The sequence below is a fragment of the Panthera pardus genome, unplaced genomic scaffold (genome assembly GCF_024362965.1).
Source record: "Panthera pardus isolate Hobbes unplaced genomic scaffold, ASM2436296v1 HiC_scaffold_21, whole genome shotgun sequence".
NCBI lineage: Eukaryota > Metazoa > Chordata > Mammalia > Carnivora > Felidae > Panthera > Panthera pardus.
Genome location: NW_026526777.1, coordinates 26629135 through 26647580, shown reverse-complemented (window position 1 = coordinate 26647580; position 18446 = coordinate 26629135). Strand labels below are relative to the sequence as shown.

The following is an 18446-nucleotide window of genomic DNA, read 5'->3' as shown; positions in this document are numbered from 1 at the left end:
ATTGCTTGCACCTACTTATAATAAATACACTTAAATTTAAGAGAAATAGAAGACCAGAGAGTCATTATATACAAAACAAAATAAAAATAAAAACACCCTCTCCACCCACAAGAAAATGAGAGAGTAGTAGGAAATGAACAAAAGAATAAAACCCGTTAGGTAAATTACAACAAATGGAGTGTACTTACATATAAAAAGAGAAAGAGGGAAATAGCCTTAATTGAAAGAGGGATAACATAGCAAGGCAGAGTGGAGACAATGAGGAGGCACGATGTGAATGCAAATGAACCGGGTCTTCTGTGTGTATTGTTAAAATAGCTCCCGGTGCTCTGGCGGGAACGAAGTAAGCGCGGGCATGTCACAGACACACAGATCTCTGTCTTGAAATGCTGTCGCACGTTGAGGGAGAATTCAGTCTAGAATTTGGGCCTTGGAGGTCATGTATTTCCAATAGGCAATGGGGAATGGAGGCTAGATTGGAAAGGGACTTGGGGATACAAGTGCCTGAGGACAATTGCATGTGGGCCCCCGGGACAGGGGCGGGGAAAGCTAGAGAAAAAACAGCATCCCCAAACATTACCACACCGAATCCGTACAACTTAGGTGTCCATCCTGAGGCTGCAAAAACTTAAAAAATCTAAAGAATGACAATCCTATGAAATAATCTCTAAAAACATTTATTAAGGCGATCTAATGAGATCTCCTGCATTTCAGGTATCTTTGCTGTAATGGTTGGTTCTCTCAGATCTCCGTTAGATGTTTGCAGTCGGTCTGTGCTTGCTACTTGGAACCATCTTCAACCACGGAAACAGTACTTGAATGTTCCACTGCATTGTGGGGACAATGTATGCGGTAGTTTAACTCAATTTTTAAACCATGTCTTTATTCCATTTAAGTTTCTTCTCCATTAAGACCATCTCGTAACTTACCGAGTTATTCATGAAACTGACTTAAAAAAAACTTAGAAGCTTATACTTCGTACTATTATGAATTGCCGTATGACCAACTTATATTAGAAGTGGGTTTAGGTCGGTTGTACATTTTAAAGTCCTGCAGGGTAGAAGACAGTTAACTGTTTTTGGAGATCTGCCCGGTACCTTGCAGCCACTACAAGCTCCCCGCAAATTTCCAAAATTTCCACTAGGGGGCGCGATCACCCCCATGGAAACCACTGGTAGGTTAAGAGCTTCCGCTCTGAAGTCAGAGTGTGCCTCCTGGGCTTCCTCCTAGCCTCGTGAGACCTTGGCCACTTGATTTACTCTTTCTGGGCCTCAGCGTCTTGGGTGAGAGTTGTACCTGTCCCCTAGAGTTAGAACGCGGACTGGTGAGTAAGTGCGTGGGGAGTGCACGGAACCGGAACCGGGTACCGGTTCACGGTAAACACTTGATGAGCCATTGTTCTTACTCTTCCAGTATAGTTATGACCATTGCTCTTGTTATTAATATTACTAGTGTTGGTATACTATTAAATGCTGTTATTGAAAGACTTCTCTCAAATGTGGTGCTTAACTGCTCGCACAGGTGTATAAAATAGCAGTTAGGAATATTCTCCCCCCCCCCCCCCCCCGCCCCCTTCCCGCCACCATGGGGCTCGCCTGTGAGCTTGGAAGAACGGGACCGTCCTCAAACTGGGCCCCCCCCCCGGCCTGGTTCCCTGATGGCAGCGCTGGGTACAGGTGTTGGGCCTGGACGGGCTGGTCCACAGCCCACACTCCCAGAGAGGAGCCCCTTCTTTTAAAAAGATTTTTTTTTTAACGTGTATTCATTGTTGAGAGAGAGACAGAGTGTGAGCGGGGGAGGGGCAGAGAGAGAGGGAGACACAGACTCGGAAGCAGGTTCCAGGCGCTGAGCTGTCAGCACAGAGCGCGACGCGGAGCTTGAATTCACAGACCGCAAAATCAAGACATGAGCTGAAGTCCGACGTTTAACCGACTGAGCCACCCAGGTGCCCCTTCTTAGGAGCACCCCCCAGGGAGGAGGTTGTGGGCCCTGGAAGGCTGGAGCTGGAGGAATAGAGGTGGGGAGCGGAGGGACATCTCAAAGGGCTGGACAGCAGGGGCCCTGGTGATGTCTTTGTCGAAGGCAGTGGAGGTAGCAAAGTGGGAGAACGTGGGAGAACGTCTTTGGGAGACGTTCTCTTTCTTCCCCAGGGGTCTACATCACGTCACCACTGCCTCCTCACATTTGTAGATGAATTTGAGTTTTCAGAGTGGTTGTCATTCGTGTTCCCATTTGACTTTCTCTAGAGCTCCGTAAAATGGTGGTTGATATCCCCATTTCATGGACCAGGAAACTGAGACTCAGGAACTTTGGTGACTTGTCCAAACTTCGGCAGGGCCAGGAGCAGGGCCAGGAGGCAGCGGAGGCTCAGGGATGAGGGGGCTGTGGACTGGGCCTCGTTCCCTGGCCACAGAGGCAGGATCCGAAGACTGGTTGCCTGCCTGAGCCCATCATGCCTCTCTCCAAGAATAATACATGACCACGACGTTCCAGAGCAGCACTCTTTGGAGGGCATTCTGCTAGGTGCGTTTTCACTTACATTTCCTGACTACCACCCCCGTTTCCAACCCCAGCCTAGCTTGATTAGAAGGCTGATCTGGGCCGGGAGTTGGAGCAGGCAGAGATCCATGGGCATCGTTCTTTTCTTTTCTTTTCTTTTTTTTTTTTCCCCCCCATGGGCATCGTTCTTGGACAGGAACCAGCCCATTTGTGGAGACAGCAACACCCAGCCATGTCCTGTGTTCTCCTGTCCCACACCTCTTCTCCAAGCCTCCAGCTCTGGCCCCAAGGGAACTGCAGACAGACACAGGCCCTGGAGAGCTGCAAGTTCTCCAGGGCACCTCCTCCAGCTCCAGTGGCTTTTGTCTTGAGTCTGCTTCGATCCCAGTTCTCCCGGATTCACAAAGGACCACAGGGCGTCTAGCTCTCCTGGGGATGCGACAAAACCCCCAAATATACTCCTATTATTTGTTAAACACACGCATGCTCTCTGCTAGCTCTTTAGGAAGGAGAACAGGTGTCCAGAGTTTGAAATCAGCCCTTAGAACCAGACTAAAGCAAAATCAGGAATTGAAAGAGGCCTGCCTTCCCCTTTCTTCTTTCTCAAAGTTCTTCTCTACCTTGAACCATTAATGCCTCCACCTCTTCCGAGACATCCTGCAGGGGCCCATCTGAGGCCTGCCACTCTCCTGGGCTCACTCTTTCTACTCTCCACCGCATAGAATTCACAGGGCTTCTTGACTATTACTCAAGATTTCAAATTGAGAAGCTCTGATAAAGTCCTTCACGCTGAGGATCCATAGCTGATAATCACTCTGTACCTGCCAAAGGTCATAAACCCAAAGCACTGAGGCCGGATGAGTATAATTTGGGGTGGCTTTTCTGATACCCCTCCCCAAATCATATACCTTGTTGTCCCCTCAAGCAGAAGTACAGGGCATTGTGTAGTAATTGAGAACACCTAAGAATTTTCTCCTGTAGTTCTACTGTCATTCTCAGAGACGAGTCAAGGGAAGTCTCCAGGATCTGAACACTGATCTAATTAATGTTCGTTACCCAGGACCTTGCTTGGGACACGTCTTGACTCGGGGCTACCCGGACAGAAGAGATGAGCGCGGTGGCAGCATACCACGGACCCAGCTTTGCTTTTAGCCACAGGGAAGGCTCCACCCCAGACCCTCTCCCCTTTTCTGCCAAGCTCGTAAGCTGCCAGGAACCGCGAGGCCAGCCACAGGCAGTCACAGAGTGAGAGAAACACACAGCACGTGTACAAACCATTCATTTTATTTCCTGTATTGGGTTTATACAAACTTGCAAGATACAAATGCAGGGCTCACTGGGATTCTTCAGTACCTAGATCTAGAAAGAATGCTGCGGGGCGGGGGAAGCGAACGTTCACGCTCAGTCAGGAGGCCCCTCCCCGGGGAGGGGCTTGTTGGCTAGAATGATGCTAAAGCAGCTGCTACAGATGTTTGGTCCCCAACAGAGATGCCCTCTGTTTATCTAACTTTAACTTTTCTTCTAAGGTCACTTTTATACTAAATAAAGACACTGAGATCATACATTTCCTTGTATGGTTTATTGTCTAATGCTAGCAAATCAAATTGGCCCCAGTATGTGCATAAATAGATATATGTATATATACGTGTATTTCATATTTTCCTTAGTTTTAAGAGCTGCCAGGTGGGGGGTGCCTACAGGGGAAAGGAATTGATTCCGTCTTGCTATTCTCAGCCCTGCCCCAAGACCATGCCTCTCCCCAAGGCAGGAGAGCAAGTATGCACAGCTTGCGACCTCAGGAAATCTTTAAAGTGACAGTAGCGGTATTTGATTACAGCCTCTTGGTTATTGATCAGGAAGGTAATGTGCTAATTGGGAAGGCCCTAGAATAGTAACCAGGGCTGTCTCCCGGTGGGTCACTTAGCCCCGGGCCTCCGTCTGGGCCCCATTCATTCATAACAAGATGCTCCAGGCTGGGAATAGGGTGTCAGTAAATGTCAGAGTTGGGAGGTCAGGCTTCAAATGCTGGCCAGGAGCTCTGTGACAGTCCCAAACCTTTGATTCCGGATCTGGACAAAAGACTTCCATTCTGCCCGAAACCTTGCAAGGCAAGAGCCCCTTGCCTACTTTGTGGGCGGATAAGAGCGTGGAAGGCCGAGCCGGCGGAGTTCAGCGCCCCAGCGGCAGCCCTCCAGATGAAAGTCCCCGGGGGGCTTCCTGGGCAAGGCTGAGATGTTACCTTGTCCGTGGGACTCGCTTCAGCCCAGAAGCTGACTTCGCAGTCTGGATGCCAGACCGAGGTACCGTCCCCTTATCAACAGCCCCCAGAGGAAAGGTCACAGAGGGAGACAGAGGTCGTCGATGTGACCCAGACCGGAAAGGGATCAAGGAGTGTGAGAAGTCCGAGGAACTTGAATGTGTCTGTGCTGAAGGACCTGCGATCCCAAACTGTTTTCCTTTGGCCTTTGCACTGCATCCTGGCTCCATCAGGGAACAGAATTCTTGGTGCTGTTTAGCATAGGCTGCCATTAAACTGTCTGCCCTTTCCAGCAGACCGATGAAGGGAGGAGGTCCAGGAGCACATCGGGGGACTGTGTGTGCCCGCACGGGTGTGCTTTTGTGCACACAACTGTAAACATTTCCTTTGAGAGGATTCACATCCCGTAACCTTAGACGGTCATCAAGAGTTGACAGTTGTAATCAAATCCTTAGACCAGGACTTCCAAGAGCCTGGATGCCCTGGTAAGATGCTCTCTGGGTGAGCTCTGGGGACTGGTCCTTTGCAGACTGGAGAATAGGAGGAGGAAGCTGCCGGGGGTGTGGGGGGGGGGTGGTGGGGAGGGTGGGGATAGGGAAGGACACAGGGTCGGACCTAGAGGCAGCCGCCCCAGTCTCCTCCTACCATTGGCCAATTCCATTCAGACATTGCACATTTTGAAAATAGATTTGCTTTTATAATAAAAGCGTAAAATAGATCTGTCTTAAAATAAGTCTGTCCTCTCCCCTTCTTTGGATCAAAAGGCATGGGGTGTGGCCACAACGTGCTAGGTAGGAATGGTGTGGAAAGTGAAGGGGAGAAAATGGGCCTGGGCAGGAGTTCTGGGAAAGGACCAGACATCCAAACAAATATATATATTATGTATATATCTATAATATGTATAATCTTCATAAAACATATATTAAGGCATGTAAAGCAACATAAAGAGCCAGCTTTATGAAACGGGAGGTGAGAGCGAGGTGGCAGGCGTTAATCCTTGGTATTTTACATGTAGTTCTAAAAATACCACTTTAAAAAAGGAGAGACAGACAAAGAAAGGAGAAGGCATGGAAGGCCCCCAAAGAGCCGTTTCTTGTGGGTGGAGAAAGGTGCCGGAAAGAGGGAGAGGGCCAATCCCGCCCGCCAGTGTGTAGGGGAGGGGAAAAAAAACAGGTTTGGGGTGCTCGAGCTGTGCTAAAGATGGGAAATGTAGCCAAAGGTCACGGTCAACACCTCTGCTAAAAGTGAAGTGAAATTCCCCAGCCTGCAATCCCGCAGAAGCACGAGAATATCCTAAGCACCTAGAACAGTGCCTGGTACATAAAAGGTGCTTGATAAATATTTGTTGAATCAACTGCCATCTTTACTTGCATATGAACCAGTAACTGTCCCAGCCGTGAAGGGGTGGAGAAGAGTTGGCGGCAGATAAAGTAGTCGTTCTCGGGAAGTCTCCGGGCATCAGCTCTGGCAGAGAGAAGGCCCAGGGGCCGAGGTTTTTCCAGCTTCACTCTCTCCCCTCCCTCCTCTCTGGCTACGGTCCTCGAAGACGAGCCGCAGAGGAGGAAGGATGAGCTTTGCTTCTGTGTCTCCTCCACTGGCCTCCCCGGGTAGGTGGATTGTGAGACAGCCAGGCCGGAAGGGAGTCCTTCCATACGGCCTCATCCGGACGCCTGGAATGTGGGGTGGGGTCCTAGAATCTGGCCTCCCAGATTAAGGCTGTGCTACCTCTCCAGGGCACTCACTCAGCTGGCCCACAGCCCATTCCAAGGGGAAGGGGGACAAGGAAATGTCCCGAACAAGGTTAGGAAAGGCCCCAAGGCTGACTACACCCTACAGAAGACAGGTCCTTCTCTCGGACCCTGAGCCTAGTAGGGGGAGGCAGACGCTAGGCCCAGACCTAAGAAAGAGCCATCTTCCAACCTGCTCACCCACACCAGCATCCCCACACCTTCGTCCCCACGGCCTCAGGCCCCCACGTGCTTGCTGGTGGGTCCTCCGGGAGCCAGTGTGCGGGCAGCCCGCGGATCTGGGGGACCCGGTGGAGGAGCGGAGCTGACAGTCCGGCACTGTACTTGGCACGAAGCTAAGGCTCCATCCTGGGGAAACCAATCCCATACCCCCTCTTTGCATCTCTGCCTTGTCTTTTTTCTTGCAAACGATTCCTGCTGCTTCCTTGTCCTCCCTCCCACTCGCCTCCAACTCTCCCTTTCTCTCTTCTACCCCTTCTCAACCTGCCCTCAGACGCTGCACAGACCTGCGTGCTGCTCTCTACCCACAGCCAGCACCGTCCCCTCCGGGAGCCGAGGAGCCTCTCCCCATGTCTTGTTATCTTGTCTTTGGCTCAAGCAGGGTGGTCAGTCTCCACTGGACCCCAAAGGAGCACCCATAAGCAGAGATGTGTCAAAGCCTTGGGTGCAGCCGGGGCAGTAGGGTGGGGCTGATGGGGGAAGGACATGATGGCAGGTGCCGTCCTCGGTGTCAAGAGGGCCCAGAAGAGGCAGAGTGTCCATCTTCCCCTAGTCCTAACCTAAGACGGCCCAGGGCGTCTCTCCCACCAGGGCATCCTCTTCATCAGGAAATGTTCCAGTAAGGCCATCACCAGCCCGGGCAGGGCCAGGCCTAGCTCCCTGTGACTTGGGCACCAGACAGGAGGGTGCTCCCTGCCCGCCCTCTCAGGCCCTGGCCGAGGACCACCATCTGAGTAGCGAGGGGCTTCGGGGCCGGGCGTGGCGGGCGTGTGGACACTGAGGCATCCTCTCGGCGGCAACCCCGGCCCCCAGCCTGGCTCCCTGCAGCATTCCCATGGGAGCGCAGGCGCGGGGGGGGCCGGGGTGGGGAACCAGGACCTCGGGGGGGCAGAGGCGGCCTTCAGAACGTGGCTCTGTGCAGCTTCACGGCGTTGGCCTCGGCCAGGGCTTGCACTAGAGAAAAGAGAAACGGGTCAGAGAGGTGCTACCCGGACGAGAACCGACTCCAGCCAAGCTTCCCCGGGAGACAGAGGTCTCTTCCTGTAGAACCCTGCGGAAACCCGCCCCACGCCCCCAACCCTGAGAGGGGGACAGATGAATGGAAGTCCGTGTTCTTTTCCACCTGCCTGATACTGAGCGGCTGTGTGCGAGGGGAGGGGAAGATGCACAGCCTTTGCTACCGTTTCCAGTGTGATTTTAATTTACAGGAAGATCTGGGGGTGACCTGGGGGCTTCCGAGGCAGGACCGCTGTGCATCTCAACAGGTAGAAGGCTTGTTGGCCGACAGAGGGACAGCGGGGGCCTCAGCTCTGTCCCTGTCTGCTTCTGGAGAAGCAAAGCCCGCGGGCACTGCGGTACCAAGCAGCGGCCCTGCCAGCCGGCGCCAGCCCAGCACTGCACGTGACGCCGGAGGTCTCAAGCAGATGGAGGGAGGGGAGGGAGCGGCGGGGGTCGGGGGGGGGCACTGGGGGTGCAGGAGAAGCGATGTTGGGATGAGGGGTGTGGATGGCTCACGGGGGTGGGGGGCGGGGGACCCACTCCCCGCGGTGGATGAAATACAGAAGAAAAGTTCTTACGTCAGAGCTCAGACCCGCATGGTATGGCTGCTGTCGGTGCCCCGTGGGGATTCAGACGATAGGGGGTTGGCTGGTGGAGTCGGGGAAGCAGGGGAGGTGGGAGGGCTTGGGGTGGCACATTGCACTGGAAACAGAAATGAACAGGGAGGTGAATAGGGGTGGGTGGGTGGAGGTGGGGGGGGGAGGGGCGGGGAGGCGGGGCACCCAGAGCAAGCGAGGCCCTTCCCCAGGCGGGGAGCCAGGCAGGAGGCAAGCAGAGAGGGGAGCTGAAGCGGAGCTGGCCTCGTTCCCGGGGCGCCCCGGAGGAGCACGGGGTCCCCGGAGGAGACGGGGCGGTTGCGGGCTCTGCTGAGAACCAGTGTGACCGCGGCCGAGGCCGGCCTCTCTGGGCGGAGGCTCCACTCCCGTCCGCGCAACGGGGAGATGGCACGGAGGGGACCAGCCACGGCGCCTTATACACGGTGGCGTCGCTAACGATGATGATGAATAGTGCAGTAAAATCACACTAGCCCAGATCGTCAGGCCCCCATCTGACGACTGGATCCAAGTTGTCACCGGGGTGGGGGAATCCCCTCCATTTAAACGGAGGCTTCCGGCAGGGTTGAAGTGAGCTCCGTGGACTTAGACGAGCTCAAGGTCTTGGAAACACGGCCCCGCTATCACCAGGGAACCCCCTTCTCCTCAATCCAGGAAGGGCAAACTTCACCCCCAAGCCAAACAAATCATTACAAACCTTAAAAGTGGTGACATTTGAATTAATGGATTTTACTCTTATTACATTATGATGCCATGCTGAGACTAGCCAAGTGGAAGGGCAATGGGAAGTGGGGGTCGTATTATGAGGGACCAGCTCTGTGCGGGCTCCAGGCCCCTGGGCACCGCGGTGTGGCTGTGAGGCAAGGAGACTGGCAGACAGAACGTCCTCACTTGGCCTCAGAGGAGAACCAGACCTCACCCAGGGTCACACTGTTTCCTTCAAGAGAAGGATCCTGGCATCGAACTTCCTAGTCCCTTGCTCTCCACCCTGCCCTGGACCTCATCACCTTCCCTGCCCTCGGCGCAAGAGAGGGGGCCGGGGCAGCTTCCACTGCATATATACATACACCCACAGTTGTATATAAGACCTGGAACTTTCCCGTGAGCGGGAAGTTGTGTCTGCCCACACACAATACATAGTTTGTGCACAGGATCCAATAATACCTCCACACGCGCTGCAAACATCTCAGATACGTGTGCGCGTGCACTTCCAAATCTGTTCTCTTCCACGTGACCCAACACACGTGTAACTTCACATACAAACACACTCACAAACGCTTTCGAAACACACAGTTGTGCGTCTGTCTGTATCGTGGACCCAATGGTTAGTTATGTGGCAGCTTCGACTTCTAAAATAGTCAAAAAGATGGAAAAAAAAAAAAACCAGGCAAGGGCTATTTCAGGAAAGCCAAATTGATGTTCCAATGTGCATGCAGTGAGGCTCTTACACTTATTCATAGATGAGCTCCTTGGACTCCAGTTACTTTCATTTCTATACAATTCTTTTTTTTTTTTAACTTTTAAAAATGTTTTACTTATTGTTGAGACAGAGAGAGACAGAGCACGAGCAGGGGAGGGGCAGAGAGAGAGGGAGACACAGAATCCGAAGCAGGCTCCGGGCTCTGAGCTGTCAGCACAGAGCCTGACGTGGGGCTCGAACTCACGGACCGCGAGATCATGACCTGAGCTGAAGTCGGATGCCCAACCGACTGAGCCACCCAGGCGCCCCAATTTCTATACTATTCTAATAGGTGTTGACCTGCTGGGTTTCTACCCCCTGGGAGATCAGAAGCAGGGAAATTAGGGGAGAGAAAGGAATCAAGAGGCCTACTGACAGCTAGAAGAAGACACGACTGAGGAAGAAAAAGTCTTTTGCAAAATTAGATATAAAACCTTTAAAAGTGTAACAGTTTGGGAACATTTAGCATAGCTACAGTCTGTACCAACTATAGCCTCTAAGGGCATTCCCTTCAACAGATCCACAAAATAAGCATATTTACAACGATACTAAATTAGCAAGAGCAAGCAACATGGGTTACGTTAAATATAACTTCCTTACCAAGGCAGAAAAGTACGAAATACGTATCAGGAATGTATGCACTGCAATAGTTAAAATTCACATATGTAGCAGCTATGGATTGGACAGATGTGATATTGTTACTGTGTGTCCACAAGTACTACCCCATCTGCATGCATAAATAATTGGTCACGGGGTGCCTGGGAGGCTCGGTCGGTTGAGCGTCCGACTCTTGATTTCGGCTCAGGTCACGATCTCATGGGGATCAAGCCCCATGCTGGGCTCCGAGCTGACAACGCGGAGTGTGCTTGGGATTCCCTCTCTCCCTCTCTCTCTCTGCCCCTCCCTGCTCACACGCTCTCTCTTTCACAAACAAATAAATGTCACACGTGCTCTCTCCCACCCTGCACACAAAGATACATCAGTACTGCCACGTGTACATATATACGACATACGCTCATGTGCATTTGATCATTCCCGATACTGCAAAAAAAAAAGCGCCAATCGCACACAAACACGTACGTTCGTAAACACCACCTCCATCCTCCTATTGTATGCTCACCTACGCATATGTAACTCCAACGGTGTACCGGATGCCACCTGTGCTCATAAATAATGGTCTCCACACCATATCCGTAGACATCTTGCACACGTATACACTCACGCTTCACACCCGAATACACACAGATACGTGCGCCTCTGCCAACACCACCCGAATACAGACACCACACGGGACATCATGCCACACACACATATTAAAAATTGCCACATCTTCCCGTATACACCATTCTTGAGTCTGCACACACTGGGCACACCGACAAGCGCTCCAGCGCTCGTTACTGACCACACGCCCACGCTCAGGCACCACGCCTCCATCCTGTGCACGCCGCCCTGCTATTATGGCCCCGGGCCCAGCACTCAGGTCCCGGGCTTGGACCTATGCCCGCACGGCATGTGCCCAGGGACAGTCCTCGCTGTCCCTGGCAGAGCAGCAGCTCTGGGAATCTGGGCCACGAGCCAAGGGGCAGGGGGGACAGTGGGCTTAGTCTGAGGTCTGGCCCCGCTGTGCCATTTTTTAAATAGTTGGGGTTTTGGCAAAAGCGAAGGATAGTTTGCTTTCAGCGCGTAGACCCTGAAATGTAAGCCGGTGTCTATCAAGAGGGAAATCTGATAGGCTGGGGTGGGTTCTGTTTTCATGGAACCTTTGGCTGGGAGACTACAGCCGAGAGAGCCAGGGGCTGCGGCGAAGGCAGAGGGAAGTTTTAAAAACAGTGTTGTGTGCTCTAACCCTCGAAACAGGAAGTTGCCTTCTGCCCAGAGCACGGGGAATTTGATCTTTGAAAGATTCAAGTTCACTTTATGGCTAAAGTACAGAGAGGTTAGCTAGAGGCTTCCGTGCAGCCAAACTGGTTTTGCCGCCCTTGGCTGCAGGATGGGGCTGTCTGAAGCCCGTCCCTTTCTCGTGTCCTCGACTCCAGCCCAACTGACAGCTTCTTTCTGAAATACGCCCCCCACCGCACCCCGGGCGGGGGGGTCTTCCTCGGCCACCCATCTAATGTCCCCTAGACTCTAACTGCCAGTAGGTTCTTCCTCAAGGCGTACTCAAATCCCCCTTGTGGTAGCTGAAAACCCTCTGGTTTCTAAAAATATCCATATTTAAAATAGTTGGAAAAACCACAAACAGACCCTACTTCTCCTTCATCTATTGCTATTTCAATGAGCCACGACCACCATCACCAACGCCACCACGACTACACCTGGCTAGCATTTATTGAGCACCGACGAAGGGCCAGGCACCGCGCTAGGTGCTGAGCATTTATTGTTGACATTCCTTGCACCACCAGACAGGTATTTTGATTTGGATTTTACAGAGGAGGAGATGGAGCCTCAGAAAGCCAGAATTCAAACCCCTCTTAATCACCAGCATGAAACGCCATGCCTTCCACCGGGCTCCTGGCCACAGGCCTGACCTCGCCCAGGCTACCGTCCCTGTGGCCAGCACCCCTGTCTCTGCCTCTTCCTCTTCCTCGACCAAAGCCCTTGTAACCCTGGCATCCTTCCTGGGCCTCCCTCTGGACTGGCCCTCAAAGTTCTTCGTCTCTGTCCTCACCACCTTTTGTCTTGAGGAAGAGGACGCGCTCCGTCCCCCCCAGGCTTCATGACATAATCGCTGTCTTGGAGCCTCGTCCGTTCTTCCTGATTCCATTCTCACCTTCTCTGGGGCCATATCTCAGGCTGGCTCCGGCCTCACCGTGTCTGCCTGGAACCCTCTCGCTTTTGGGTCAGTGTGAAGTCCACTCGTCATGCTCATCTTTAATGAGCAGAAAAGTGGGTTCGGGTCCGGAGCCAGGCTGGTGACTGTATCACTCTCAACTCTGCGGCCACCTAGAGCGTCTCCACCTTCCCATGTGCACGCGGCAGGAAAGGGCCATGAAAGGAGGCCCTGATGCCTGGCCCTCACTCCACGCCTATCACTCCCAACCAGACTCAGTTATCACCTTTTGGCTGTGCCTTTCCTCGAGCTGTCCAGGGGGTGGGGGGTGGGGGGCTCTCTTGCTTCCTGCGTGGCCTCTGGCCATTCCTCTGCGGAGCTGCTGGGAGGGTCACCATGGCTCTGAGCTCCTGGATGCAACTCTGGCCCCTCTGCACCCCGCGGAGCCTAGCACAGTACCTGGTGCTCAATAAATGCTTATCCTGATCTTGACGGTCTCTCTGTCCCTGGCCCCCTCGCAGCACTGAGCTTCCTCCCCTGCACCTGGTCAGCCGGTCTCCCTGGAGGAGCGAGGCCCGGCCCCTCTCACCAGACAGCATGCGGCCCCTGCGGGAGGCCTCGGTCGCCAGGGCACAGGAGATTTCAATCCGCTTCTCCTGCTCCTGCAGCTGGCTCTCTGAGTCCTGGGGCACGTCCACAAGGTCCCCCTCGCCGACGGGCACCACGTTCTGCATACTGAGGAGGCACAGACACACAGACATGGAGTGGGGGGCGGACAGGACGGTCCCATTGGCTTGGGGCGGGGGCCTGTGGACTGAGGTTGGCAGGGTGGCAGGAGGCCTGTGAATGGGGTGAGTGGGACCCTGGCCGAACACATTTTGGGGCCCCTTCCTACAATGTTTTAAAATTAATCAGAAGGTTCAGGTGAACATTTAGGGCGGCCTCGACGAGGAAGAGAGGTCACCAGAGGGCAACCCATCAGTTTGTCTTGACGACAGCACGTGCCTGCACCCAGCTGTCTTTTTGACCCCCGACGGCGGCAGCGTCGCGGCCCCTGCCACGGGCCCGGGCCTGGTCCGCTGCCTCAAGCCACGGCCTCCACGCGCTCTCCGCTGGGGAGGCTCAGGGCTCCCACTGGCATGGGGTGGGGTGCTGGATTCGGTGGCGCTAATGTCCCAGGTGCCCTGGGTGCCTGGGTGGGCAGATGTCGTCGAGGTTCGCCCAGGCCTGTTACCTGGACTTGGCAATGAGCGTCTTGATCCTCTCCACCTTCTTCTGCTTTTCCTTCAACTCCTCGGGGCTCAGGGGAGTATCGGGCTCCAGGTCAATGTACCGTTCAGGGATGAGGACTTTGTCCGGCGTGGACAGCTGCGGAGGGACCTGGGTCACCACCCCCATCCCACCCCCTTCCAGGCTTCCTCCCCCTCCGCCCTCCCGGACTTCACTCACCTCCTTACTGATGTCCACGTCATAGTGCTGGGGCTCCAGCTCCATTTTGCGGAGCCGGGCGATCTCCTCCCTCGGCGTCTCATAGGCCTGCCCGCCAGGCTCCTCTGCCCGCAGGGCCGCCTCCAGGTTGGAGATGTCCACCTCGTGGATGCTGCGGTGACGGCGCACCTAGGGGACAGCACCGCCGTGACCACGCGGGGCCCCTGTCCTGCTGTCGGCAGCCATTTCCCCTGCTACCCGTGTCTCCAGACAGCGCAAAACAGGCCTGTGTCCTCCCTGCTCGTCACGCCCCATCCGGCCACCGCCCCGCGGCCCCACCACCCGGCTATCTTCCTTCCGTGCTGCTTGTCCAGAGCGGGGACGGCTGCAAAGGCCCAGACGCCAAATCTCATCGACAGGTCTCGTCAGTACTTGGTACTTCGCATCTGGCTGTAGCCTGTGTTCCCATATTCTGTGCCATACGTTTTGGGCAGTTGATTAGTGTGCCTGACACTGGCCTTTAGTTGTTGCGTATCAGACAAGCTCCAACCCACCAGGTAGAATGCAAGCTGGTTGAGGGTAGGACTTACGAATCGTAATTTTCCTGTATTTTTGAAATGTGGTGGAAAGAAAACTTAGGCAGATGCCTGGGGCTACTCCCAGCTCCACACTCAATACCTGTGTGGCCCAGGAATCCTTAATTTCTCCTGACTTTGTGTCCCTGTCTCCCAAACAGGGGTGATAATTCCGAACCTCGCGCTGCTGAGGGACCCGGATAGAACAGCATGAGGTTTGGGAACGGTACCAGGTGACAGGGTGGCATCGTGATTATCTTCAGTGTGTATCTTTCAATACATAGAAAACGCTCTAGAAACTGCGTGAGCGATGCCTCTCTCTGGGCGGTGAACTTCGCACTATTCTGTGTTAAGTGAATTGTGTATACTTCATTTCCACTAAGACAATCAACGCATTCTTTGGGGGTGGGGGGGGGAGTTATTTTTCTTTAAACGCACAAAAAGGAATACTTGTTGCAGTGAATCGTCTGCCTAGTGGGGAGAAGTCTCCCCCCACACCCCCGCCTCGTTCTCCCCAGGTGCCCAGCTCGGGCCCTTCCCAGCCCCTCTCCCAGTGCCCTGCACCCAACTGCCCCGGCCCAGGCTGGTCACCCACTGGGAGTGGACACTGTTGGCAGATGCCGGGCCAGGCCCGTGGGTCGCTGCGAGGACATTACCACTTTGTAGGCGGGCCGCGTAGCAGGGTCGGGGGCCGGACTGGCCGGGAGCTGCAGGCTCCTTCGCTTCTCCTTCATAGAGCCGCTCTGGTGCCTCCGCATGCGGTCGATCTGCTCCTCCACACTCATCTTGACCTTGCCCTCGCCAGGGAACACGGCACTCTTGGGGCGCTCCTGCTGCAGGGGGAGAACGGGGCTCTGACACGTGCCTCGTCTGCCCTCCCAGCTTCTTCATCTGCCCTAATCCCTTAGATTTCCCTTCTCTAGGAAGCCTGTCCATAGTGGGTTAAAGCATAGCCCCTAAGACATACGTCCAGGTCCTAACCCCCTAGTAACTGTGAATGTGACCTTATTTGGAAATAGGGTCTTGGCAGGTGTGATTAAGGTAAGGATCTCAAGAAGAGAGCATCCTGAATTAGAGCGGACCCGAAATCCAATCATGGGCGTCCTTACAAGAGACAGAAAAAAAGAAGACGGAGTAGAAGGAGATGTGAAGGTAGGAGTGCCTACTGGAATGTTGGGTCTACAAGCCAAAGAACAGCAAAGATTGCCTGCAATGCCAGAAGCTAGGACAGAGGCACTGGACAGGGTGCTCTCTCAGACCCTCCAGAAGGAACCAACCCTGATGATCTCGATTCGGGACTCCTGGCCTCCACAACTCTGAGAGAATAAACTTCTGTTGTTTTAAGGCCCCAAGTGTGGGATGCTTTGTTAAGTTCCTGGCAGCCCTCGGAAACCCATCTACTGCCTTAGGTCGGCTCGTTTGACCCTGATTTTTGCTGGATTTGTATTTCATCGCTGGCACATTATAATAATTTTGTTCAACATCCTTCTATCTTTCTCATGAATTAGGGCCACGGCAAATTTGAGAATTGTGAGGAAGATTAGAACAATGAAAGTAATGTGTATCTTCCTTGTCCCTTGTCCCTCGATATGGCTTCCCGAAGGAAGGCTTCTCCAGTGGAGCTGTTGCCCCCTCCTACTTGTCCTGCCTTCCTCCTCCCACCCGGGGTTTCTTGATGGTGGACAGATGGGCGGACACAGAGAGGCCTCAGCCCAGCTCAGGCCCACTCGGGCCTCGGCGCCCACAGATTGTACTCACCCGGGAGGAGAGTCCGTTGGTGAGCCCATCGGCACTCCTCCTCACCACCCTTGACGGGGTTACCTCTTCATCGGTGGGCGACTTCGTCCGAGGGGGCACAATGCCAACTGTAGGGAGGCAGAAGAACCGGTGGGCCTCCTGGAGAAGCAGGAGGGCAGACACACAGGGGAGCCTGCGTCTAGAGGCGGCTCAGTGCCACCTGTGGCCGAGATGAAAGGCCGAGGATGGGTGGGCACTCACTGTCTTTGGTTGTGATGAGCACCTCTCTGGGCCACTCTCCGACTCTTGGCCTTGCGTCTAGGGGAGGATGGGACAGGAAGTACCTTTGTTGAGAGCTGTCTGCTTCTCTGCCTCCGCCTCTTGCCTGGTGGGCACCAGGTTGATGTCTCTGGCGGTGTCCAGGGGTGACGTCTGGTGGGGGTCTTTCTTGCTTTGCTCATAGCTTGCCTTGGGCTGGGGAGGAAAAAGGAGGAGACGGTTGGTGCCCTAGGGACTGCTGAGGATTTGGCCCCCAGGGGTGTTTCTTTGTTTTGCAATGGTTGGAGCACAGACCCTTGAAAACAAGGGATAAGGAAACTCTAAGTGAGCCAGCTGGGAAGCAGGCAGGGGTGAGATCGAGCCTCCCATTCAGGCCACCTTAAGGCTGGCCAATGCTGGCTCATCTTGGGGAGTGAGGGCTCAGGGCTTCCAAGAGACCCTCAGCAGAGGCCCAGGAGGGGTCTATAAGGCCGTGGATCTCTGAGGATTCTGTTGGAATCGCACCCAAAACTTAAGCGAAAGAACCAGCTGGGCTTTGGTACCAAGATTCTGGGCGACAGAAAAGTGCACTTAGCTTGAGGGCTCGCCGAATCATGAGACTAGAAGGGGCTTCAGATACCACCTGCACCCCCTTTCGCCCCCATCGTGCAGCTGAAGAGTCTAAGTGTCAGTGAGGTGCACACAGAAAGACTGGGCCAGAGGCCAGAAACCCCGGCTCTAGTCCAGGGAGAGAGCACAGGTGAGCCCCATCGCCTCCCCTCATCTGGAAAGCGTGGCCTGCTTTGCCCCCCTCACTGGCGGCCCCTCCGGGCGGTGCAGATACGGCAGCCAAGCCAAGATGGAAATACGGTTCCCTGTTTTAGGCACAGGACTCTTTCTACTCACCGTGCAACCTCTTGCCAGCCTAACTGCACCTCTCTCCTGGGAGAGGGGCTGGGGAGCCAGAACGGGGCAGAAAAGGGGGCCCTGTATTCTTACATCCCAGGGCCGAGGAAACCCAAGAGGACACAGGCGAGGCAGAGACAGAGACAGCACAAGAGGACCGGCGTCTGAGGCGGACAGGAGCAGGAGGGGATCCGAATGGCACCGGTCGCTGCGGGTCCCTGGCCCTTCCTGGCCGGCTGGTGCTGGCAGCCAGGGGCTGCCCGGGAGCCGCGGCACGGAGGGGGGCAACTCATTGTCCCCCTGTCCACAGAGAGCACCAAGGGGAAAGCCTTCTCCGCCATCCCTTTCCTTATCCCAGGGTCCAACTGGGCAGCTGTGGGAAATGACTACTGGAATGGGGAAAATGGCTCCGTGTCCTGCCTCACCCCCTCGCCTGGCCGTTCGCCCCGCTCCCTCCGCCCCTGCCCTCCAGGACCCAAGGGTGCTGGGTACCTGACCCCTGGCTGGCTCGCCACGGCGGTGCCAGGAAGGGGAGCTGGGGTACGGCCAGAAGCGGCTCTCGCTAGGGAGTGGAGGCACGTTTGGAGGAGACTCCAGGGGGACGTAGGCTTTGGGAAGGGGGGGCCGCGGCGGGCCGGGCTCCTGAGGCAGAGAGAAGCCAGAGCATTAGGAGGAAGGAGAGCAGCCACTGTGAGAGCAGGAGAAAAGAGCATTAGCAGGCGGACAGACAACATCGTGGAGACCTGCGGCCCCCATCGTGGACATCCGGGGCCCTGGACCACCGGACTCCCACCCACCGCCCGGATGGAGCTCCAGCTCCGGAGTGAACTCTCAGCCCGGCCTCAGGGCCCTCTTCAGCAGAGCCCCCGCCTGTGACTGCTGCCCCCACTGTTCCCCCATTTTTCTCCAAAGCTCCCTGCTCACTGTCTCATCATCGCACTGGGCACATTCGTGCCCCTGTGTCTTTGCTTCTGCCG

General features: G+C 54.8%; 1 protein-coding gene and 1 long non-coding RNA gene across 20 annotated transcripts in view; one reads left to right on the top strand and one right to left on the bottom strand.

The window, feature by feature from the left end:
- Positions 1–2251: 2251 nt before the first annotated feature.
- Positions 2252–4304, top strand: LOC128778825 (uncharacterized). Its single transcript, XR_008424570.1, has 2 exons — positions 2252–2523; positions 2696–4304. It is a non-coding gene; the product is annotated as an uncharacterized LOC128778825 (long non-coding RNA).
- Positions 3763–18446, bottom strand: part of PLEKHA6 (pleckstrin homology domain containing A6) — a 143217-nt gene continuing 128533 nt past the window's right edge. For 14 of the 19 annotated variants that reach the window (XM_019432601.2, XM_019432652.2, XM_019432702.2 and 11 more), the window contains 9 exons: positions 17962–18111; positions 16650–16779; positions 16327–16433; positions 15225–15401; positions 14015–14182; positions 13800–13933; positions 13155–13300; positions 8301–8424; positions 3763–7677 (listed from right to left, as the gene is read on the bottom strand). In XM_019432601.2, coding sequence (XP_019288146.2) covers positions 8309–8424; positions 13155–13300; positions 13800–13933; positions 14015–14182; positions 15225–15401; positions 16327–16433; positions 16650–16779; positions 17962–18111 — 1128 coding nt within the window. In that variant the 3' untranslated portion in view covers positions 3763–7677; positions 8301–8308. The remainder of the gene's footprint in view (positions 7678–8300; positions 8425–13154; positions 13301–13799; positions 13934–14014; positions 14183–15224; positions 15402–16326; positions 16434–16649; positions 16780–17961; positions 18112–18446) is intronic. The other 5 variants (XM_019432691.2, XM_019432786.2, XM_019432614.2 and 2 more) reach the window with 4 other exon arrangements.